This window comes from Salmo salar, chromosome ssa25 (genome assembly GCF_905237065.1).
Source record: "Salmo salar chromosome ssa25, Ssal_v3.1, whole genome shotgun sequence".
Classification (NCBI taxonomy): Eukaryota; Metazoa; Chordata; class Actinopteri; order Salmoniformes; family Salmonidae; genus Salmo; species Salmo salar.
This window is the reverse complement of record NC_059466.1, coordinates 41,300,267-41,325,542: the sequence shown is the minus strand read 5'-3', so window position 1 is coordinate 41,325,542 and position 25,276 is coordinate 41,300,267. Positions and strand designations below refer to the sequence as shown.

The following is a 25,276-nucleotide window of genomic DNA, read 5'->3' as shown; positions in this document are numbered from 1 at the left end:
GAGAAAGTTGAGATGACTAAACTGCTTGGAGTAACACTAGACTGTAAACTGTCATGGTCAAAACATATTGATGCAGTAGTAGCTAAGATGGGGAGAAGTCTGTCTATAATAAAGCAATGCTCTGCCTTCTTAACAACACTATCAACAAGGCAGGTCCTACAGGCCCTAGTTTTGTCGCACCTTGACTACTGTTCAGTCGTGTGGTCAGCTACCACAGAAAAGGACTTAGGAAAATTGCAATTGGCTCAGAACAGGGCAGCACGGCTGGCCCTTGGATGTACACAGAGAGCTAATATTAATAATATGCATGTCAATCTCTCCTGGCTGAAAGTGGAGGAGAGATTGATTTCATCACTACTTTTGTTTTTGAGAGGTATTGACATGTTGAATGCACAGAGCTGTCTGTTTAAACTACTGGCACACAGCTCGGATACCCATGCATACCCCACAAGACATGCCACAAGAGGTCTCTTCACAGTCCCCAAGTCCAGAACAGATTATGGGAGGTACACAGTATTACATAGAGCCATGACTACATGGAACTCTATTCCACATCAAGTAACTGACGCAAGCAGTAAAATTAGATTTAAAAAACAGATAAAAAAACATCTTATGGAACAGCGGGGACTGTGAAGCAACACAAACATTGGCACATACACACACACACACACACACACATACACACACTATACATACACTATACATACACATTGATTTAATAATGTAGATATGTGGTAGTGGTGGAGTAGGGGCCCGAGGGCACACAGTGTGTTGTGAAATCTGTGAATGTATTGTAATGGTTTAAACTGCCTTAATTTTGCTGGACCTCTGGAAGAGTAGCTGCTGCTTTGGCAGCAGCTAATGGGGATTCATAATAAATACAGTGAGGGGAAAAAAGTATTTGATCCCCTGCTGATTTTGTACGTTTGCCCACTGACAAAGAAATGATCAGTCTATAATTTTAATGGTAGGTTTATTTGAACAGTGAGAGACAGAATAACAACAAAAAAAATCTAGAAAAACGCATGTCAAAAATGTTATAAAATGATTTGCATTTTAATGAGGGAAATAAGTATTTGACCCCTCTGCAAAACATGACTTAGTACTTGGTGGCAAAACCTTTGTTGTCAATCACAGAGGTCAGACGTTTCTTGTAGTTGGCCACCAGGTTTGCACACATCTCAGGAGGGATTTTGTCCCACTCCTCTTTGCAGATCTTCTCCAAGTCATTAAGGTTTCGAGGCTGACGTTTGGCAACTCGAACCTTCAGCTCCCTCCACAGATTTTCTATGGGATTAAGGTCTGGAGACTGGCTAGGCCACTCCAGGACCTTAATGTGCTTCTTCTTGAGCCACTCCTTTGTTGCCTTGGCCGTGTGTTTTGGGTCATTGTCATGCTGGAATACCCATCCACGACCCATTTTCAATGCCCTGGCTGAGGGAAGGAGGTTCTCACCCAAGATTTGACGGTACATGGCCCTGTCCATCGTCCCTTTGATGCAGTGAAGTTGTCCTGTCCCCTTAGCAGAAAAACACCCCCAAAGCATAATGTTTCCACCTCCATGTTTGATGGTTGGGATGGTGTTCTTGGGGTCATAGGCAGCATTCCTCCTCCTCCAAACACGGCGAGTTGAGTTGATGCCAAAGAGCTCCATTTTGGTCTCATCTGACCACAACACTTTCACCCAGTTGTCCTCAGAATCATTCAGATGTTCATTGGCAAACTTCAGACGGGCATGTATATGTGCTTTCTTGAGCAGGGGGACCTTGCGGGCGCTGCAGGATTTCAGTCCTTCACGGCGTAGTGTGTTACCAATTGTTTTCTTGGTGACTATGGTCCCAGCTGCCTTGAGATCATTGACAAGATCCTCCCGTGTAGTTCTGGGCTGATTCCTCACCGTTCTCATGATCATTGCAACTCCACGAGGCGAGATCTTGCATGGAGCCCCAGGTCGAGGGAGATTGACAGTTCTTTTGTGTTTCTTCCATTTGCGAATAATCGCACCAACTGTTGTCACCTCACCAAGCTGCTTGGCGATGGTCTTGTAGCCCATTCCAGCCTTGTGTAGGTCTACAATCTTGTCCCTGACATCCTTGGAGAGCTCTTTGGTCTTGGTCATGGTGGAGAGTTTGGAATCTGATTGATTGCTTCTGTGGACAGGTGTCTTTTATATAGGTAACAAGCTGAGATTAGGAGCACTCCCTTTAAGAGTGTGCTCCTAATCTCAGCTCGTTACCTGTATAAAAGACACCTAGGAGCCAGAAATCTTTCTGATTGAGAGGGGGTCAAATACTTATTTCCCTCATTAAAATGCAAAATCAATGTATAACATTTTTGACATGCGTTTTTCAGGATTTTTTGGTTGTTATTCTGTCTCTCACTATTCAAAGAAACCTACAATTAAAATTATAGACTGATCATTTCTTTGTCAGTGGGCAAACATACAAAATCAGCAGGGGATCAAATACTTTTTTCCCTCACTGTACAAATATACACTGTGTGACCTTATCTAACCTTTATATCTCTCCTTCTCCTTCTCCCTCCTCTCCTTCCCCCTCTGTGTAGGGTTCTCAGGGAGCCAGTAGGCAGGCTGTACTTTGCAGGAACAGAGACAGCTACTGAGTGGAGTGGCTACATGGAGGGGGCTGTTCAGGCTGGGGAGAGGGCCGCCAGAGAGGTGAGAGCCTTCATCATCATCATAATAATTATACATGTATTTATTTCATATACCCCCCTCCCTCTTGTGTATTGTTTTAGTATTATAAATTAATTTATTGTTGTTCCAGGTCATGTGTGTAATGGGAAGGATTCCACGGAGTCAGATCTGGCAAACAGAGCCTGAGTCAGTGGTAAGGATTCAATGCGACCCAAAACAATGGATACTTAAGTCACATACCAAACTCATTTGGGTTAAAATGTAAAGTATCTAAAGGACATTATAGAATGTAGACCTAACTTAGTGCTCCCCTAACTCTCTCCCCCATCTCCTCTGTCTCTCTAACAGGAAGTCCCAGCACTTCCGTTTGTCACCACCTTCTGGGAGCGAAACCTTCCATCTGTGGGCGGGTTCATCAACTTCCTGGGCGTAGCCTCCATCCTCTCTGTTGCCACTGCAGCAGGCATGTTGGCCTATCAGAAGGGGCTTTTCACCCGAAGCTAAACCTAAACCCCTCCCACCTCCTTCTCTCATGCATCTCCAGAGGGCAATTCTCTAACGGCACACTATTCCCTTTACAATACACTTCTTTTGACCACAGCTAGAGTAGTGCTCCACTTTTGACCACATAGAGTTCTGGTCTAAAGTAATGCACTTTATAGGAAACAGGTTGCCATGTGAGATGTTGCCACTCTGTGTCATAGGCCTTGGTAAAGACTGTTCAGTTCTGTCATTCACTACTGTACCATCCATTGTTCTAAAAACCTCCATCCTCCACAGTGTCCCAACACAGGATCTCTCAAGACCAGCTCACAATAATATTGTCTGTTCTGCTGTGATTCAGACTCTTAAACCAATGAAGGATGACAACTAAATCAGAGTTATTAAAACAGTAGCTTTCCCAATGACATTATCATTCACAAATCTGCATTGACTGTTTGAGAATGTGTGTTAATTACCTCTGCTGATTTTAGGTGCTGACTAATCTGATCTATAATGTCATAGAAGCTGTAACCAGCTCTAAGATTAAGTTTAGTAACAGTTTAGCAACGGCATAATATTGTCAGAATACCTGTATTATTAGTGTATCCAGAATCCTGCATCCAGAGATGTTGTGTCTCCGTTATGCTTCTCTCAACAGTCATAGTATTCATTGTAAAGAGAGTGGAAATATTTTTTATGTATTTTCAGGATTAGATGATTTAATTCATTGTTGTTGTATTATAATCTTCTATGAGTATATTTGAAATATTATGCATTTAATTAAAAATTTTTCCAATGAGGCTCGATCCTCGATGATAGTCATGAACTGTATTTTGAAGATACCCATTTAAAGTCCATAATTTTATTGTCTGGGACCATTTTTAAGAATACCGAACAAAAACAAATACTAAGAATATTACCACAGTAATACAAAAATATGATATTCTCTCATCTATGATTTCAGGAGGTAGATCTCCATCCATTATTTCACACTACCTGTGTGCACATGTGTGCGTGCATGTGTGTGTAATTATGGAAAGACTTTATTTGTAACCGTTCTATTTAAATGCTCTCATTGATACATATTGATTGATCATAGAAATATTTAAGGCAGTATTTATTTAGCCGCCTACCCGTTAACCAGCTAATTAAACAATGCCTATATTTAAACTTATCGTATTGATTCTCCCATGTATTTCTGCTGAAGCCAGAGCATACCCTATGGAAGTGGCACATCATTTACCAGAAAGTAGCCTTGTAGTTTTAGAATTTTTGTAGACTCTTTGAATGGTCTTCAATGGGCAAAAATGTAAGGCAATGGTCTTCAAGCTAAATACTTCATAAAAGTAAAGTAAATGTGGAAGTAAATTCATCCACAAACACAAATATAATTTTATACACCTTAAATGATCGCTTAAATTTTTTTTAAAATGATGTAATCATCAAGCCCATTCAAAAGATTAGGGGACATCACCTCGAAGTAAAGCAGAAGGTGTGGTTACTTTCAGAGGGTATTGAGCTTGCTTCTAACTACAGCCAATTTGCCCATGATACTGAATAAGTCCAGTTTCACAGTATTTTCAGCAGATATTCTTCTCTTCGCCTAACAAATATGTATGAAACAGATTTCTATCCAATAATAAAGATCCCTCTAAAAAAAATAACAAGTGGAAGAAAAGAAAATGTCAGTGAAATAACATCAACATCTAGATCTATAGATGAACAGAATTACTGCTCTGAGTAGATAAGAGAATCAACCTGTAAGACCATCCATTCTGAAGCGTACTGTACGGTCGGTCGTACAATGAGTGGTGGAACATTGTGGTGTTGTCCCTAAAGACGTGTGCGTACGTCGTGAGTGTAGTCCATCTTGCCTTAATATAAATTGTGGTGTTTTGACATTTTTCAAGTGCCTGTGTGACTGACACTCATTCCCCGTCCCCCCTCCCGCTGTACCCCCTGTCTGGTGCATTTGTCGTTAACTAGAGCTTATTGGCCATTCTTGGATTGAGTGATTCTTATATGTCTTAATTTCTTGTTCTTAATTTTTTTTACATTTGTGTATTGTTACTGTTTTGCTAGATATTGCTATACGTGACCAATAAAATGTGATTTGATTATGACACCTTCTTAGGCCAATGACTGAGCTCTGTTTCCGGCAGGCAATCGTCTGAGGCTGAACAAACAATCATGCTAACATCCATGATGCTACAGTTAGCTTTCTGGCACCAGTTGTGTATGTGTGAATCTTAAAATGGCAGACTGTGAACTGTGTAAATCCGCCCATACATCTCTAGCTAAACTATCTATCTAGATGTTCTGTAATGTTGTTATTGCTGTACTCCTCAGAAATGCTGTCTATCCCTTAGCTTAGCTTACATCCTACCTTGACACTAAACTTGAACCCGTACCCCCAGGCTCCAAGCGTTTTGTCTTTTTGCATTTGATTCACCTCAAAGTAACTTTTGCTCAGAGGCCTGGTTGTAACCAGAATCAGATGAGTAGGGATTGGACCATGATGTCAAGAAAGATCTCAACATTTTCAAAGAAGTATAGTAGAAGAACAGTCTGTTTGTTCTGATGGAAAACTAGTGAACGGAACTACAGGAACCAACTGGAAACAGCTGCTCCCTGGTGTCCTGGATGACATCATCAGTGTCCTGGTTCCCTGTGTGACATCATCAGTGTCCTGGTTCCCAGTATGACATCATTAGTGTCTAATCCCTCTGTGAGACTGCTTCTAGGCCTGACACTGTCTGTTCTATTCCGTCCCTCTCTCAATGGCTGGCTGTGTGTGAAATGTCATACCTTCTAATCGTCTAATTGCATTCTTTGATGTCTTTATATGATTCCTCTACAAATCTGGTGATAAAAACATTGAATTTACCACCTACTGGTCTCTCTCTGGGTCGTTTGTCTAGTGTGTGTGTGTGTGTGTGTTTAACTATACTTGTGGGGACCAGAAGTCCCTACAAGAATAGTAAACGAACAAACACTTGACCAACTGGGGACATTTTTGTTAAGTCAAATGCTATTTCTAGGATTAAGCTTAGAATTAGTTAGGGCTAGAATTAGGACTGAATTGTGTGTCCCCACAAGGTTAGTTCTACAAGACTGTGTGTGTGTGTGTGTATGTCTCTGTGTGTTTTTTCTCCAAGCATCTTGTCTCCGATCCGTGGATGTTCAAGTCGATGTCACTGACATGAGTTTCTGCCCTTTTCTCTACCTCACCTGGAAGATTAACATAATCTTAACAGATTCATTTAATTATGACAACACTCACAACTGAAATATCCCGTAGTGAGATATGGTCTAATAGGAAGATAGTTTATATGGTTGTTTATGCTGCCACATGGTGAGATATGGTCAAATAGGAAGATAGTTGACGTGATATATATATAACAAAATATATTTTAGATTCTTCAAAGTAGCCACCCTTTGCCTTGATGACAGCTTTGCACACTCTTGGCATTCTCTCAACCAGCTTCACCTGGAATGCTTTTCCAACAGTCTTGAAGGAGTTCCCACATATGCTGAGCACTTGTTGGCTGCTTTCCCTTCACTCTGAGGTCCAACTCATCCCAAACCATCTCAATTAGGTTGAGGTCGGGTGATTGTGGAGGCCAGGTCATCTGATGCAGCACTCCATCACTCTCCTTCTTGGTCAAATAGCCCTTACACAGCCAGGAGGTGTGTTGGGTCATTGTCCTGTTGAAAAACAAATGATAGTCCCACTAAGCTCAAACCAGATTGCTGCAGAATGCTGTGGTAGCCATGCTGGTTAAGTGTGCCTAAATAAATACCATTGAGATAATAAAGGAAACATAAGGGTTTGACTGTGTGGGCTGTACATGCGCGCGCCCGCACACACACACACACACACACACACACACACACACACACACACACACACACTGCCTACGGGGTAGTGAAGGAATAGGGGTGGATATGAAACCTCTCCAGTAAATGACAGAATGACAGAGAGACTGCAGGAACGATTTAAAAGTGGTAGTTTGATTTTCAACATATCAGTGGGGTGTTGAACTGAAGATATACATCAATGATGAACCAGAAAAAAAGTGTGTGCTGAATGATGTTACTCTGCCAACTTTCAGCCCAAGAATAGAGCTGCATTTGTGACTGGCTAGTTCCTCTGTGTGGAGGCTAGAGGTACCGCAGCCTGTTGTGTTAACCTTGACCACACAGCCAGCCAGCCACCCAACAAGCCTGCCAGACAGACCATTGGGTGAAGTGGGTGTGAATGAAAGCACTTATCATGGGGACATGGGGTCAACATCTGGAGACCACAAACTATGGTCCATGGTTACTCACGCACGCACGCACGCACACACACACCACACACACACACACACACACACACACACACACACACACACCACACACACACACACACACTGCCTACGGGGTAGTGAAGGAATAGGGGTGGATATGAAACTGAGCACCAGTCTGCTATGGAGCAGGATACTCAGACAGCTGATGGATCAGTAGTCCGTCAGTCTGCTGTGGAGCAGGACACTCAGACACCTGATGGATCAGTAGTCTGTCAGTCTGCTATGGAGCAGGATACTCAGACAGCTGATGGATCAGTAGTCCGTCAGTCTGCTGTGGAGCAGGATACTCAGACAGCTGATGGATCAGTAGTCCCTCAGTCTGCTGTGGAGCAGGATACTCAGACACCTGATGGATCAGTAGTCTGTCAGTCTGCTGTGGAGCAGGATACTCAGACAGCTGATGGATCAGTAGTCCCACAGTCTGCTGTGGAGCAGGATACTCAGACACCTGATGGATCAGTAGTCCTTATTAACACAATCATATTGATCTGGCTAATTGATCATCCTGCCCTGCAGTCCTAATGATGCCTGCCTCACTCTACTATCCACTGGAGAATTATCAGTAACATTTAGATTCTGTATCTCACTCATTTGTGTGTGTGTGTGTGTGTGTGTGTGTGTGTGTGTGTGTGTGTGTGTGTGTGTGTGTGTGTGTGTGTGTGTGTGCGTGTTACTATTATCATGTGTTTGTCATGTTTTTTTTCTCTGTCTTTAAAACTGATATGAATGCAGAATCTATCACCAAGACAATAGACAGACGTTGTTAACAGTGTTGTCAGTCCTGCCACAGCCAGGTTTCTGATAGGCCATATTGCAGTCAGTCTTCTCTGTAACATAAGCCTACTGCAGTCTCACAAACATTTGCCCAGAACGTGTTAAAGCTCTTTGCTGGAAGCCCAAGTCTCGGTAACTAAACCAGATTACACACACACACACGCCAATCTGTGATTACACAACCTTCTAGCTGTCAAAAATGAGATTGGAGTATTGCAACCTTTTAAATCAGAGGCAGATGCTTACACCAATCCTCCATTCCTGCCCACAATGCCCTAGCAAAACCGGAACTTATCATGGGGACATGCGGTCAACATCTGGAGCCCACAGACTATGGTCCATGGTTACGCACGCACGCACGCACACACACGCACATGCACACACACACGCACATGCACCCTGCCTAGGGGGTAGTGAAGGAATAGGGGTGTGCCACTCGGGAGGCCGTTGAATGTCTAATTCTGAAGTGAGACTGTGAGAGCTTGTAGAGCTACCATGGGGCGAAAAGCCTCCATAGCAACCATTGTTTTGCCATAGCAACCTGCAAAGTGCTGGAACTATCAACCAGCCCTTGGGTAGTTTTACTTTACATGGCAATCAATATGAGTAGAACTAACGACCAGAGAATGCCTAAAATTGCACTTTACAACCAATGTTAGTTAATGTAGCATCACGTTTTGTTGAAACATTTATGGTTTGAGAAAGAATCTTGCTTTTAATGATGGTAACTCTTTGTATAAAAGCAATAATACCCTCAAGTCAATGTGTTTGTAAGGGGTGAGTAACCGGTGGCAGGTAGGTCAGACGCAGGAGAGCAGAACTAGGTAATAGCCGGAGCAGTTTTATAGGAAAACCAACGGCATAAAAATAACAAGACATGGGCACAAAAACCCGTCGTGCACCAATCAACACGACTTTGGCGGAAGTCGTGACAGTGTTATGACATTTTTATCATGGCTGTGGGGTTCTACACCAATCGGCTTTGCCTGGTAGCTGTGACCACATCACAGCCATGATAAAAATCTCATAACGCATGGCCTGTCATATATTATTGCTTAATCAAAACTCACAACATTCACTCAGAAACACCCTGACTGATCTAGATCTTTATGGTTAATAGAGAGCTGAACATTAACTTAGAAACAAAATAACTGATCTAGAATAGAGCACAAATATTGTGAACTGTTGTAAACACAACTCAAATAGATCCTGACTAATAAAGGATTGAAGTGCTTTGAGAGACTAGTCAAGGATCATATCACCTCCACCTTACCTGTCACCCTAGACCCACTTCAATTTGCATACCGCCCCAATAGGTCCACAGACGATGCAATCGCGATCACACTGTACACTGCCCTATGCCATCTGGACAAGAGGAGTACCTATGTAAGAATGCTGTTCCTTGACTACAGCGCAGCATTCAACACCATAGTACCCTCAAAGCTCATCACTAAGCTTGAAGCCCAGGGTCTCAACTCCGCCCTGTGCAATTGGGTCCTGGACTTCCTGACGGGCCGCCCCCAGGTGGTGAAGGTAGGAAACAATATCTCCACTTCGCTGATCCTCAACACTGGGACCCCACAAGGTTGCATGCTCAGCCCTCTCCTGTACTCCCTGTTCATCCATGACTGCGTGGCCATGCACGCCTCCAACTCAATCATCAAGTTTGCAGACAACACAACAGTACTAGGCTTGATTACCAACAACGATGAGACAGCCTACAGGGAGGAGGTGAGGGCTCTGGGAGTGTGCTGCCAGTAAAATAATCTCTCACTCAACATCAACAAAACAAAGGAGATGATCGTGGACTTCAGGAAACAGCTGAGGGAGCATCCCCCCTATCCACATCGACGGGACAGCAGTAAAGAAAGTGGAAAGCTTCAAGTTCCTCGGTGTACACATCAATAACAAACTGAAATGATCCAACCACACAGACAGTGTGGGGAAGAAGGCGCAACAGCACCTCATCAACCTCAGGAGGCTGAAGAAATTTGGCTTGTTACCTAAAACCCTCAGAAACTTTTACAGATGCACAATTGAGAGCATCCTGTCAGGCTGTATCACCGCCTGGTACGGCAACTGCACCGCCCACAATCGCAGGGCTCTCCAGAGGGTGGTGCGGTCCGCACAACACATCACCGGGGGCAAACTACCTGCCCTCCAGGACACCTACAGCACCTGATGTCACAGGAAGGCCAAAAAGATAATCAAGGACAACAACCATCCGAGCCACTGCCTGTTCACCCGTGTATCATCCAGAAGGCGAGGTCAGTACATGTGCATCAAAGCTGGGACCGAGAGACTGAAAAAAGTTTCTATCTCAAGGCCATCAGACTGTTAAATAGCCATCACTAGCACAGAGAGGCTGCTGCCTAAATACACAGACATGAAATCATTGGCCACTTTAATAAATGGAACACTAGTCACTTTAATGACACTTTAATAATGTTTACATATCTTGCATTACTCATCTCATATGTATATACTGTATTCTATACTATTCTACTGTATCTTAGTCTGGCATTGCTCGTCCATATATTTATGTATTCTTAATTCCATTCCTTTACTAGATTTGTGTGTATTGGGTATATGTTGTAAAATTGTTAGATATTACTTGTTAGATATTACTGCACTGTTGGAACTAGAAGCATAAGCATTTCACTACACCCACAATAACATCTGCTAAACCCGTGTATGTGACCAAACAAAATTATATTTTATTTTATCTCAATGTCTCAATTTCTCTAGATAATTTTGTCTCTCCCTGGTTTTGTATCACGGCGTGCTCAGTAACGCCGTTGCATTTCAGGAGCACTGAGTGACGGTGCCAATCCCTAAAAAATGAATGTAACCGTTTTAATATCTTAGTATTTACTCTAATGAACTTATACTCTGCAGCAGAGGTAACTCTGGGTCTTCCTTTCCTGTGGCGGTCCTCATGAGAGCCAGTTTCATCATAGCGCTTGATAGTTTTTGCGACTGCACTTGAAGACATTGTCTAAGTTCTTGAAATGTTCCGCATTGACTGACCTTCATGTCTTACAGTAATGATGGACTGTCATTTCTCTTTGCTTATATGAGCTGTTCTTGCCATAATATAGATTTGGTGTTTTACCAAATAGGGCTATCTTCTGTACACCACCCCTACCTTGTCACAACACAACTGATTGGCTCAAACACATTAAGAAGGAAAGAAATTCCGCAAATTAACTTCTAACAAGGCATACCTGTTAATTGAAATGCATTCCAGGTGACTACCTCATGAAGCTGGATGAGAGAATAACAAGAGTGTGCAAAACTGTCATCAAGGCAAAGGGTGGCTACTTTGAAGCATCTAAAATATTATATGCATTTTGATTTGTTTAACACTTTTTTGGTTATTACATGATTCCATAAGTGTTATTTCATAGTTTTGATGCCTTCATTATTCTACAATGTAGGAAATAATACAACTAAAGAAAAACCCTTGAATGAGTAGGTGTGTCCAAACCTTTGACTGGTACTGTGTGTCACATTTATGTCAATGTAAATAGGCCTAATAATTGTAATGTAATTAGAAACAAATATATATCTAAATACACAAAAAATATAAATGCATTATGTAAATTGTAATACATTTTGACATACGTAATTCATTTTCTATCTTTTTTGACCAAGTTTCCACCATGTTAGTTGCATGTTCCACCCTGTTAGGTATATATGCCTAACATGGTGGAAATTTGGAGGCTAAGTTAGTGATCAAGATCCATCTAGCATAAAACTGAACACTTGAAGAGAATTTAAACTTTTCTGTCAAACATATTTTGAAATTATAAAATGTTATAACATGTTCATCTAATGTAGCCTAACATGTTGGAAATGTATGATTCAGAAATACTGACTAACATCATGAAACGTTAAAATATAGATAAAACCGAGTGTTGATACATAGTTAGCATTGTACTGTTGTTTTCCCGCACAAAGAGTGATTGACACTTCCTGAATGTGATGTCATTGTGGGAAGGGGCTGTTTTTTGAAGGGGTATTACTACAAACTAACAGCGTGGAGAGTGAAATCAGGGACACACAGAAAATCTTAAATACAGTAACAATAAATACAATCATCTTTTTTTTTAAGTATTGATGACAGATATTTTAACTAGTACAATAAAATAATTAATAAATATTTTGTCTATTTTATTATTTAATGGCTTATATTTCTCGTAGAAGTCGATGAATAGCACCAGGGGACAACGCCTACATCCACTGCTGAAAACATAATGGTCAAAATGCATAAAATTCTCTTTGAGATCCACATTTTACATTAAATAAGAGGTGTGATTTCCTGGGGACAGAAAAGGCACATCATAACTGGAATGACCCTATGATCACTTGGCTACATAGCTGATGCCTGCTGGACTGTTCATTAATCACGGTACTCCATTTTGTTTATTTTGTTTATCTGCCTTGAACTCAGGCCCTGTGTTTAGTTAACTGACCCTCTCTGCCCATTCATCGCCATTTTACCTGTTGTTGCTGTCTTAGCTGATTAGCTGTTGTTGTCTTACCCGTTGTTGTCTCCCAATCAACACCTGTGATTGCTTCATGCCTCACTTTATGTCTCTCTCTAATGTCAATAGGCCTTGTATACTGTTGTGTAGGATAGTTCTCATTGTTTTAGTTTACTGTGGAGCCCCTAGTCCCACTCAACATTCCTCAGATACCTCTTTTGTCCCACCTCCCACACATGCGGTGACCTCACTCAGCAGAACTAGTGCGTCCAGAGATGCAACCTCTCTTATCGTCACTAAATGCCTAGGTTTACCTCCACTGTACCCACACCCTACCATACCCCTGTCTGTACATTATGCCCTGAATCTATCCTACCATGGCCAGAAATCTGCTCCGTTTATTCTCTGTCCCCAACGCACAAGACAACCAGTTTTGACAGCCTTTAGTCGTACCCTCATCCTACTCCTCCTCTGTTCCTCGGGAGATGTGGAGGTTAACCCAGGCCCTGCGTGTCCCCAGGCGCTCTCATTTGTTGACTTCTGTAACCGTAAAAGCCTTGGTTTCATGCATGTTAACATCAGAAGCCTCCTCCCTACATTTGTTTTACTCACTGCTTTAGCACACTCCGCCAACCCTGATGTCTTTGCCGTGTCTGAATCCTGGCTTAGGAAGGCCACCAAAAATTCTGAGATTTCCATCCCCAACTACAACATTTTCCATCAAGATAGAACTGCCAAAGGGGGAGGAGTTGCAATCTACTGCAGAGATAGCCTGCAAAGTTCTGTCATACTTTCCAGGTCTATGCCCAAACAGTTTGAGCTTCTAAATATAAAAAGGAATCTCTCCAGAAATAGGTCTCTCACTATTGCCACCTGTTATAGACCCCCCTCAGGTCCCAGCTGTGCCCTGGACACCATATGTGAATTGATTGCCCCCATCTATCTTCAGAGTTCATTCTGCTAGGTGTCCTAAACTGGGATATGCTTAACAGTCCAACAATCTAAGTACAATCTCAGTCCAACAATCTAAGCTTGATGCCTTCAATCTCACACAAATTATCAAGGAACCCACCAGGTACAACCCTAAATCCGTAAACATGGGCACCCTCATAGATATCATCCTGACCAACTTGCCCTCCAAACACAACTCTGCTGTTTTCAATCAGGATCTCAGCGATCACTGCCTCAGTGCCTGCATCCGCAATGGGTCCGCGGTCAAACGACCACCCCTCATCACTGTCAAACGCTCCCTTAAACACTTCTGCGAGCAGGCCTTTCTAATCGACCTGGCCCGGGTATCCTGGAAGGATACTGAACTCATCCCGTTAGTAGAGGATGCGTGCTCGTTCTATAAAAGATGCCCCTTTCAAAAAATGTAGAACTAATAACAGATATAGCCCTTGGTTCACTCTAGCCTTGACTGCCTTCGACCAGCACAAAAACATCCTGTGGTGGACTGCACTAGCATCGAATAGTCCCCGTGATATGAAACTTTTCAGCGAAGTCAGGAACCAATACACACTGTCAGTTAGGAAAGCAAAGGCTAGCTTTTTCAAACATAAATTTGCATCCTGTAGCACAAAATCCCCCAAAAATTGCAACACTGTAATGTCCATGGAGAATAAGAGCACCTCCTCCCAACTGCCCACTGCACTGAGGCTAGGAAACACTGTCACCACCGATAAATCCACGATAATCGAGGAATTCAATAAGCGTTTCTCTACGGCTGGCCATGCTTTCCTCCTGACTACCTCAACCCCGGCCAACAGCTCCGCAAACTGTTATAGACCTATATCCACCCTGCCCTGCCTTTCTAAAGTATTCGAAAGCCAAGTTAACAAACAGATCACTGACCATTTCGAATCCCACCGTACCTTCTCCGCTGTGGTTTCTGAGCTGGTCACGGGTGCACCTCAGCCACGCTCAAGGTACTAAACGATATCATAACCACCATCGATAAGAGACAGTACTGTGCAGCTGTCTTCAACAACCTGGCCATGGCTTTCGACTCTGTCAATCACCGTATTCTTATCGGCAGACTCAACAACCTTGGTTTCTCAAATGACTGCCTCGCCTGGTTCACCAATTACTTCTCAGATAGAGTTCAGTGTGTCAAATCGGAGGGCTTATTGTCCGGACCGCTGACAGTCTGTATGGGGGTACCACAGGGTTCAAATCTCGGGCCGACTCTTTTCTCTGTATATATCAATGATGTTGCTGTTGCTGCGGGTGATTCCCTGATCCACCTCTACACAGACGACACCATTATGTATACATCTGGTCCGTCTTTGGACACTGTGTTAACAAACCTCCAAATGAGCTTCAATGCCATACAACACTCCTTCCATGGCCTCCAACTGCTCTTAAATGCTAATAAAACTAAATATATGTTTTTCAACTGCCCGCACCCGCCTGCCCGACCAGCATCACTACTCTGGACGGTTCTGACTTAGAATATGTGGACAACTACAAATACCTAGGTGTCTGGCTAGACTGTAAACTCTCTTTCCAGACTCATATTAAACATCTCCAATCCAAAATTAAATCTAGAATCGGCTTCCTATTTCGCAACAAAGCATCCTTCACTCATGCAGCCAAACATACCCTCGTAAAACTGACCATCCTACCGATCCTCGACTTCGGCTATATCATTTACAAAATAGCCTCCAACACCCTACTCAGCAAACTGGATGCAGTCTATCACAGTGCCATCCATTTTGTCACCAAATCCCCATATACTACCCACCACTGCGACCTGTATGCTCTTGTTGGCTGGCCCTCGCTTCATATTCGTCGCCAAACCCACTGTCTCCAGGTCATCTATAAGTCTTTGCTAGGTAAAGCTCTGTCTTATCTCAGCTCACTGGTCACCATAACAACACCCACCCGTTGCATGCGCTCCAGCAGGTATATTGCACTGGTCATCCCCAAAGCCAACACCTCCAGTGGCTGCCATTCCTTCCTGTTCTCTGCTGCCAATGACTGGAATTAATTGCGAAAATCACTTGTAGACTTATATCTCCCTCACTAACTTTAAGCATCAGCTATCTGAGAAGCTTACAGATCGCTGCAGCTGTACACAGCCCATCTGTAAATAGCCCATCCAATCTGTCTACCTCATCCCTACATTGTTTTTATTTACTTTTTTGCTCTTTTGCACACCAGTATTTCTACTTGCACATTATCATCTGCACATCTAGCACTCCAGTGTTAATTTGCTAAGTTGTAATTACTTTGCTACTATGGCGTATTTATTGCCTTACCTCCTCATGCCATTTGCACACACTGTATATAGACTTTTTCTATTGTATTATTGACTGTACGTTTGTTTATTCCATGTGTAACTCTGTGTTGTTGTTTGTGTCGCACTGCTTTGCTTTACTGGCCTAACTAAGTTGAAGTAAAATAAATAAATAAAAAATAGTAGTAGTGGTAGTAGTGGTTTATTTTGACTAAAATGGAAGTTATACATAAGTTTGAGTATCAGATGGAGTGTGTTAAGTTCATTTGAAGTAATCCATCTATTCTGAAGCACACCATTTTAAATACAAATGAACAATTAGCACTTACTTAGCACATACTTTTAGCAACAGTAGAATCACCATGGTTACGGTAATGCCAGTAGGGGTCCAGGAGCACAGTGAGTTGGTGATGAAAGGAGAGAAAAACAAAGTAATGAAAGAGATGCGGAAGAGACAGAAAAGAGGAATGTTTTAGCACACCCAAACACACTGTAACAAACGTACATGCACCACGCACACACACACACACACACACACACACACACACACACACACACACACACACACACACACACACACACACACACACACACACACACCTCCAGAGTTTGGTGATTTACAGAAAGTTCTCACCATAACCGGAGCAGGAGATTGCATTTAAGTGAGATGAAAGTAGAAATGACCCGTTTCCCTATCTAAAGCTAGCACACCAGCCCCCTCCTAGAGTTTAGAGGTTATAGTCTAGGATGAGAAGGTTAGGAGGAAGAGAGGGTTAGGAGGAAGAGAGAGGTTAGGAGGAAGAGAGGGTTAGCAGGAAGAGAGGGTTAGGAGGAAGAGAGGTTAGGAGGACGAGAAGGTTAGGAGGAAGAGAGGGTTAGGAGGAAGAGAGAGGTTAGGAGGACGAGAAGGTTAGGAGGAAGAGAGGGTTAGGAGGAAGAGAGAGGTTAGGAGGAAGAGAGGGTTAGGAGGAAGAGAGGGTTAGGAGGAAGAGAGAGGGTTAGCAGGAAGAGAGGGTTAGCAGGAAGAGAGGGTTAGGAGGAAGAGAGAGGTTAGGAGGAAGAGAGGGTTAGGAGGAAGAGAGGGTTAGGAGGAAGAGAGGGTTAGGAGGAAGGGAGGGTTAGCCGGAGGAAGAGAGGGTTAGGAGGAAGAGAGAGGTTAGGAGGAAGAGAGGGTTAGGAGGAAGAGAGGGTTAGGAGGAAGAGAGGGTTAGGAGGAAGAGAGGGTTAGGAGGAAGAGAGAGGTTAGGAGGAAGAGAGAGGTTAGCAGGAAGAGAGGGTTAGGAGGAAGAGAGAGGTTAGGAGGAAGAGAGGGTTAGGAGGAAGAGAGAGGTTAGGAGGAAGGGAGGGTTAGCCGGAGGAAGAGAGGGTTAGGAGGAAGAGAGAGGTTAGGAGGAAGAGAGGGTTAGGAGGAAGAGAGGGTTAGGAGGAAGAGAGGGTTAGGAGGAAGAGAGAGGTTAGGAGGAAGAGAGGGTTAGGAGGAAGAGAGGGTTAGGAGGAAGAGAGGGTTAGGAGGAAGAGAGGGTTAGGAGGAAGAGAGAGGTTAGGAGGAAGAGAGAGGTTAGGAGGAAGAGAGGGTTAGGAGGAAGAGAGGGTTAGGAGGACGAGAGGGTTAGGAGGAAGAGAGGGTTAGGAGGAAGAGAGGGTTAGGAGGAAGAGAGAGGTTAGGAGGAAGAGAGGGTTAGGAGGAAGAGAGGGTTAGGAGGAAGAGAGGGTTAGGAGGAAGAGAGAGGTTAGGAGGAAGAGAGAGGTTAGGAGGAAGAGAGGGTTAGGAGGAAGAGAGGGTTAGGAGGAAGAGAGGGTTAGGAGGAAGAGAGGGTTAGGAGGAAGGGAGGGTTAGCCGGAGGAAGAGAGGGTTAGGAGGAAGAGAGAGGTTAGGAGGAAGAGAGGGTTAGGAGGAAGAGAGGGTTAGGAGGAAGAGAGGGTTAGGAGGAAGAGAGGGTTAGGAGGAAGAGAGGGTTAGGAGGAAGAGAGAGGTTAGGAGGAAGAGAGAGGTTAGGAGGAAGAGAGAGGTTAGGAGGAAGAGAGAGGTTAGGAGGAAGAGAGAGGTTAGGAGGAAGAGAGGTTAGGAGGAAGAGAGGGTTAGGAGGAAGAGAGAGGTTAGGAGGAAGAGAGGGTTAGGAGGAAGAGAGGGTTAGGAGGAAGGGAGGGTTAGCCGGAGGAAGAGAGGTTAGGAGGAAGAGAGGGTTAGGAGGAAGAGAGGGTTAGGAGGAAGAGAGGGTTAGGAGGAAGAGAGAGGTTAGGAGGAAGAGAGAGGTTAGGAGGAAGAGAGAGGTTAGGAGGAAGAGAGGGTTAGGAGGAAGAGAGAGGTTAGCAGGAAGAGAGGGTTAGGAGGAAGAGAGGTTAGGAGGAAGAGAGGTTTAGGAGGAAGAGAGAGGTTAGCAGGAAGAGAGGGTTAGGAGGAAGAGAGAGGTTAGGAGGAAGAGAGGGTTAGCCGGAGGAGAGGGTTAGCAGGAAGAGAGGTTAGGAGGAAGAGAGGGTTAGGAGGAAGAGAGAGGTTAACAGGAAGAGAGAGATTAGCAGGAAGAGAGGGTTAGGAGGAAGAGAGGGTTAGGAGGAAGAAAGGGTTAGGAGGAAGAGAGGATTAGGAGGAAGAAAGGGTTAGGAGGAAGAAAGGGTTAGGAGGAAGAAAGGGTTAGCCGGAGGAAAGGGATAGCAGGAGGAGAGGGTTAGGACAAAGAGAGGGTTAGGAGGAAGAGAAGGTTAGCAGGAGGAGGTGGATAGCAGGAAGAGATTGTTAGCAGGAGGAAAGGGTTAGCAGGAGGAGAGGGTTAGCAGGAAAAGAGGGTTAGCAGGAGGAGTAGGTTAGGAGGAACAGAAGGTTAGCAGGAGGAGAGGATTAGCAAGAAGAGAGGGTTAGCAGGAGGAAAGGGTTAGCAGGAGGAAAGGGTTAGCAGGAGGAAAGGGTTAGCAGGAAGAGAAGGTGAGCAGGAGGAAAGGGTTAGCAGGAGGACAGCGTTAGCAGCAAGAGAGGGTTAGCAGGAGGAGAGGGTTAGCAGGAGGAGAGGGTTAGCAGGAAGAGAGGGTGAGCAGGAGGATTGGGTTAGCTGGGGGAGGGTGTTAGCAGGAAGAGAATGTTAGAAGGAGGAGAGTGTTAGCAGGAAGAGATTATTAGCAGGAGAAGAGGGTTAGCAGGAGGAGAGGGTTAGCTGGAGGATAAGGTTAGCTGGGGGAGGGGGTTAGCAGGAAGAGAAGGTTAGCAGGAAGACAGGGTTAGCATGACAGAAGGGTTAGCAGGAAGAAAGGGATAGCAGGAAGAGAGTATGCAGGAGGAAGGGGTTAGGAGAAGGACAGGGTTAGCAGGAGGAGAGGATTAGCAGGAGGAAAGGGTTAGCAGGAAGAGAGTGTGAGCAGGAGGAAAGGGTTAGCAGGAGGAGAGGATTAGCAGGAGGAAAAGGTTAGCAGGAGGAAAAGGTAAGCAGGAAGAGATGGTTAACAGGAGTAGAGGGTTAGCAGGAAGAGAAGGTTAGCAGGAGGAGGGGTAAGTAGGAGGAAAGGGTTAGCAGGAAGAGAGGGTGAGCAGGGGGACAGGGTTAGCTGGAGGACAGGGTTAGCAGGAGGAGAGGGTTAGCAGGAGGGGGTTAGCAGGAAGAGATTGTTAGCAGGAGGAGAGGGTTAACAGGAGGAAAGGGTTAGCAGGAGGAGAGGGGTATCAGGAGGGACAATGCAATATTGGCTATGTGTTCATCTGGGCTCAAATAATATTTATCTTCAGGTATTTAGGTCTCAAATATCAGATAGGGAGATCGAGAGAGAGTGTGTGAGAGAGAGGGAGTGAGGGAGCAAGAGAAAGAGAGAAAGAGAGAGTTAGCAGGGATGCAGAAAAAACAGATACTAGGGGATACGTCACAACTTTCTCTCTCTCTCCCCTCGTCCTCTCTCTCCCCCTCCTCTCCCTCTCCCCCCACTCTCTCTTTCACTCTCTCCCTCTCCCCCTTCCATCTTCACTATACTGTGCATACTGTATATCTCTCAGTAAGAAGCCTGACTCTTTGACTTTACCGCAGTAATTTCCCCACCCAGGGGATTAAACTCTGGGACTCTCACTCACTTCACTCTCTCCGTCCAGCGACAGATTTACTCCCTCCGTCTATTTATTTACTGCTCTGCCTCTTACGAAAGGATGGAGGGATGGAGAGAGTGACAAAGTGCCAGGCTGAAATTAAAACTAAGAGCCTGGCGTAATTCACTTTAATTACTTCCTGTGAGGTCAGGGGAAAATCCTTCTCTTCTTCTCTCTGCTTAGCTGACTCCTTGTTCTTTAAGGTGAAAATATAGATGTTAGAAGTCAGATGGTTTGTAGGCCAAAAAGACACAGTCAGATAGATGGTCTGTAAAACAGAAAGACAGTCAGATAGATGGTCTGTAGACCAAAAATACACAGATGCTAGTCTTCCAAAGACATGCTGTCTGTTTGCTAGTGTTTCAGTCTGCAGTCCCCATTTCACCAAGTACTACATAGTTACTGTTCAGTTTTACCCATCTTGCTCTCTTGCAATCTCATATACTGACATCACCTCAGCTCCTTCAAACAGCTACATGTCCTCTAGGGTCTCCCCAGGTGAAACCAAGGGGCCATGGCCATAGAGAGTCCTATTGCAGTCTGTCTCAGACCAATACATCAGTATGACTAAGCAAATCTCTCTTTGCTTCTCTCCTTCTTTAGTTTAATCTCCCTCGTACTCTCCTCTCAGCATGCTGTACTTGTCTCTCCTAGTCTCCTAGTCTTCTTGACCTTCTTCCTCTTCTCTATATCTTGTTTCCCCTTTTCCTCCTCTGTCTTCTATCTGTCTGGTGTGTGTGAAAGGTGTGTGAGTGATGTGAATTGTTAAGAAGCTGTGATCAGAAGACATCCTCTTTGTTCTTTATCAGTTTCACCACACAGCCCCCTGTAGCTAAAGAAGCAGACACACTCAGTAGCACTGCGTGGGTAAGAAACAAAAAGCCATATTACAACCTATGTGTTGTGATAATTGGTTGTTTTCTCTATAACCTGTTAGTTCATATGCCTTGTGACCGTGATCTAAAGGCTGGCAAAATAAAACACAGTAACAGAATACATTCAACCACACATTTGTTTCATCACAAAACTGGAGAGCAACCTCTGTCCAGTTCAGTCCACAAAGCATATTGAATGTCCTACAGCATGGTCAAGCAAGTTCATGTTTCCAACATTTTCAGGTTGCAAAACAACTACTGATTTAGAACCACAGAGAGTTACCACAAGTTGCTAAGAAAACAGGAGCTGCCTCCACTATTCCAGCACCATTTCAACATTTCAACATCAAATCACCTCTGCTTAGTCTAATACAGTGACAACTAAAAGATACCAAAAACAATTTAGTCCAATCAACGTAAGCTAAATAGGATGTGACTGTACATGGTTCTGATTTCTGTGTGTGTGCGTGTGTGTGTTTGTGCGTGTGTGTGTGTGTGTGCTCATTCATGCAAGTATAAAAATATGTTGACTCACCCTACTTGTAGAGAAGCGCCAATGCCATCCTCCTCTCTTTCATGTTGACTAAACCGTCTTTCACTCTGCCATACAGTACACACTTTTTTGTTGTATTAGGTTACCTGGCTAAAATGCTTGCTCGCTAGCCTAACTTCCATTCATGGGCAACGTTATCTAGCTAACATTAGCCTCCTACATCTAGCTACATATTGAACTTACATCCTGTCAGGCCAGGGGCACAATAATGTATGAATTAATGGTTTGATCAGAAGCGCTGTTATAATCATTGGCCAGTACAGAGAATTAAGTACAACCACAAGTTCAAATCCCTATCACCATCCATGGCTAAATTAGGAAAGGACAATTTTAGCTAGCTAGCCAGCCACAACGAGATGCAACAATTCAAGTTATTTCTGTCAATGATGTATGCTCTCAATGTGATTTGCTAGGAGTGACACCAAAATCCAAGCTGGCTTCCCTTTACACTTTTTTGTTGGTGCGCCAGGACTATTCACAGTTGAGCTCGTTCAGCTCAATGCTGATTGGCTAATTTGTTATACTTTTTTGTCAAGGGACGCCAAATGCTTGCTGGCTTCCCTTGCATTCCATTCAATGCTACGGGCGGCAACGTCATACTTGTTTGGACCAGACAGCATCAGATAGACGGCGTATAAGTAGAGAGACAGAGGGGAATTGACGGAAAATTATGAAACACCGATTATTTTATATGTATTTTTGTTTGTTTGTTTTTGGTCATTTTTTGGTGGAAGCCTGGCTTCCCTTGGCATCCATGAATACACACCACTGAACATACTACGCATCTCACTGGTAAAACTGGCTGGAAATAACACATCCAGTATACTGACACAGAGATTTCCTTTCTGACATTTTAATACTTTATTTCTCTATACAGTATCCATACAGGACTGTCTGCGTCATGAGCGAGATACCCACAAAAATATCAATATTTTCATATCACAAACGCTGGATATAGACTGTATCTTTGCAAGTTCTGTCCTGAGCAGGTTCAAGTGTCACTCTGACTACACCCCTGATTCGCTAGAATGTTATATTCCCTTGGTTCCCAAAGTGAATAATTCATTCTTAAAATGAATGAAAAGAAAACAGTTGAGCTGAGTTTCTGGTCGGATTGCTCCGAGAAGGGATGCACGTTCCAAGTGTGACAAATCAAGACATTCTAATTAAATTGAAGGCTAATGTGAAATCCTTTGGAGGTCCCAGCAGTGCTGTGCAATAACGGAGAACGCAGAGAGCTGATTCGCTGATTATCTCGGGCACAGTTACCTCTGGGTATCCTCCTGCTACTATGTGTGAATGTGTTTGTGTGTGTATGTGTATGTGTATGTGTATGTGTATGTGTATGTGTATGTGTGTGTGTGTGTGTGTGTGTGTGTGTGTGTGTGTGTGTGTGTGTGTGTGTGTGTGTCTATGTGTGTGTGTGTCTATGTGTATGTGTGTGTGTGTGTGTGAGAGAGAGAGAGTGTGTGAGTTTATGTGTATGTGTATGTGTGCATGTGCGTGTGCGTGTGTGTTTCAAATTGTATTAGTCGAATGTACGGGATAATGTACGCATGGTATACATCGTCCAATGAAATGCTTACTTGCAGGTTTCTTCTCGACAATGCAACAACAAGAATAAATAATGAAAGATAAGAATACGAACAGAAAGTCAATCAATCAATCAATGAAATGTATTTATAAAGCCATTCTTACATCAGCTGATGTCACAAAGTGCTGTACAGAAACCCAGCCTAAAACCCCAAACAACAAGCAATGCAGGTGTAGAAGCACGGTGGCTAGGAAAAACTCCCTAGAAAGGCCGGAACCTAGGAAGAAACCTAGATAGGAACCAGGCTATGAGGGGTGGCCAGTCCTCTTCTGGCTGTGCCGGATGGAGATTTTAACAGAACAAGGCCAAGATGTTCAAATGTTGATAGATGACCAGCAGGGTCAACTAATAATAATCACAGTGGTTGTAGAGGGTGCAACAGGTCAGCACCTCAGGAGTAAATATCAGTTGGCTTTTCATAGCTGATCATTCAGAGTATCTCTACTGCTCTTGCTGTCTCTAGAGAGTTGAAAACAGCAGGTCTGGGACAAGGTAGCGCATCCAGTGAACAGGTCAGGGTTCCATAGCCGCTGACAGAACAGTTAAAACTGGAGCAGCAGCACGATGAGGTGGACTGGGGACAGCAAGGAGTCCTCAGGCCAGGTAGTCCTGAGGCATGGGCCTAGGGCTCAGGACCTCCGAAATAGAAAGAAAGAAGAAAGAAAGAATGAAAGAAAGAAAGAGAATTAGAGAGAGCATACTTAAAACTTCTTTGGGATAGGGGGCGGTATTTTCACATTCGGATGAAAAGCGTGCCCAAAGTAAACTGCCTGCGACTCAGGCCCAGAAGCTAGGATATGCATATAATTGGTAGACTTGGATAGAAAACACTCTACAGTTTCTAAAACTGTTTGAATAATATCTGTGAGTTTAACAGAACTGATTTGGCAGGCGAAACCCCGAGCACAATCCATCCAGGACTTTTTTTGTTGTTGAGGTAAATCTGTTTTCCATTTGGTTTTCTATGGTAAGCCCATTTTAATAGAAATATGCTTGCAGTTCCTATAGCTTCCACTAGATGTCAAGGCAACTTATTAGATATTTTGAAGTCATTGGAACTGGTGGAACCGAGTTGGAACCGTTGTTTTTCTGAATCAAACGCGCCAAACAAATGGACATTTTGGAGAAATAACGACAGAATTAATCGAACAAAAGGACCATTTGTGATGTTTATGGGACATATTGGAGTGCCATCAGAAGAAGTTCTTCAAAGGTAAGGCATGAATTATATCGTTATTTCTGAGTTTTGTGTTGCGCCTGGCGGGTTGAAATCTGATTTTCATGTGTTGGTATCCTGGGCGCTGTCCTCAGATAATCGTATGGTTTTCTTTTGCCGTAAAGCCTTTTGAAATCTGACACGGTGGCTCGATTAACAAGAAGTTAAGCTTTAATTTGGTGTATTGCACTTGTGAATGTATGAAAGTTAAATGTTTCTAATAATTTGTTTTGAATTTTGCGCTCTGCATTTTCACCGGATGTTGTCAAATTGATCCCGTTAACGGGATTTGATCCATAAGATGTTAAATTCACACAGGACACCAGATAAGACAGGAGAAATAATCCAGATATAACAGACTGACCCTAGCCCTCCGGCACATAAACTATTGCAGCATAAATACTGGAGGCTGAGACAGGAGGGATTGGGAGACACTGTGGCCCCGTCCAACGATACCCCCAGACAGGGCCAAACAGGGAGGATATAACCCCACCCACTTTGCCAAAGCACAGCCCCCACACCACTAGAGGGATATCTTCAACCTCCAACTTACTATCCTGAGACAAGGCAGAGAATAGCCCACGAAGATCTCCCGCACAGCATGAACACAAGGGGGGCAGGAAGATCACGTCAGTGACTCAACCCACTTAAGTGGCGCACCCCTCCTAGGGACGACATGGAAGAGCACCAGTAAGCCAGTGACTCAGCCCCTGTAATAGGGTTTGAGGCAGAGAAACCCAGTGGAACGAGAGGAACCGGCCAGGCAGAAACAGCAAGGGCGGTTCGTTGCTCCAGTGCCTTTCCATTCACATCCACACTCCTGGGCCAGACTACACTCAATCATAGGACCTACTGAAGAGATGAGTCTTCAATAAAGACTTAAAGGTCGAGACCGAGTCTGCATCTCTCACATGGATAGGCAGACCATTCCATAAGAACGGAGCTCTATTGGAGAAAGCCCATGCCTCCAGCTTAGAAATTC

At 43.8% G+C, this 25,276-nt stretch overlaps 1 protein-coding gene across 1 annotated transcript in view; it reads left to right on the top strand.

Moving 5' to 3' along the window:
* LOC106586788 (amine oxidase [flavin-containing]) overlaps positions 1-6,032 on the top strand; it is a 70,801-nt gene extending 64,769 nt beyond the window's left edge. Inside the window, exons 13-15 of the mRNA XM_014174441.2 lie at positions 2,566-2,677; positions 2,787-2,849; positions 3,005-6,032. Coding sequence (XP_014029916.1) covers positions 2,566-2,677; positions 2,787-2,849; positions 3,005-3,160 — 331 coding nt within the window. The 3' untranslated portion in view covers positions 3,161-6,032. The remainder of the gene's footprint in view (positions 1-2,565; positions 2,678-2,786; positions 2,850-3,004) is intronic.
* Positions 6,033-25,276: the final 19,244 nt, after the last annotated feature.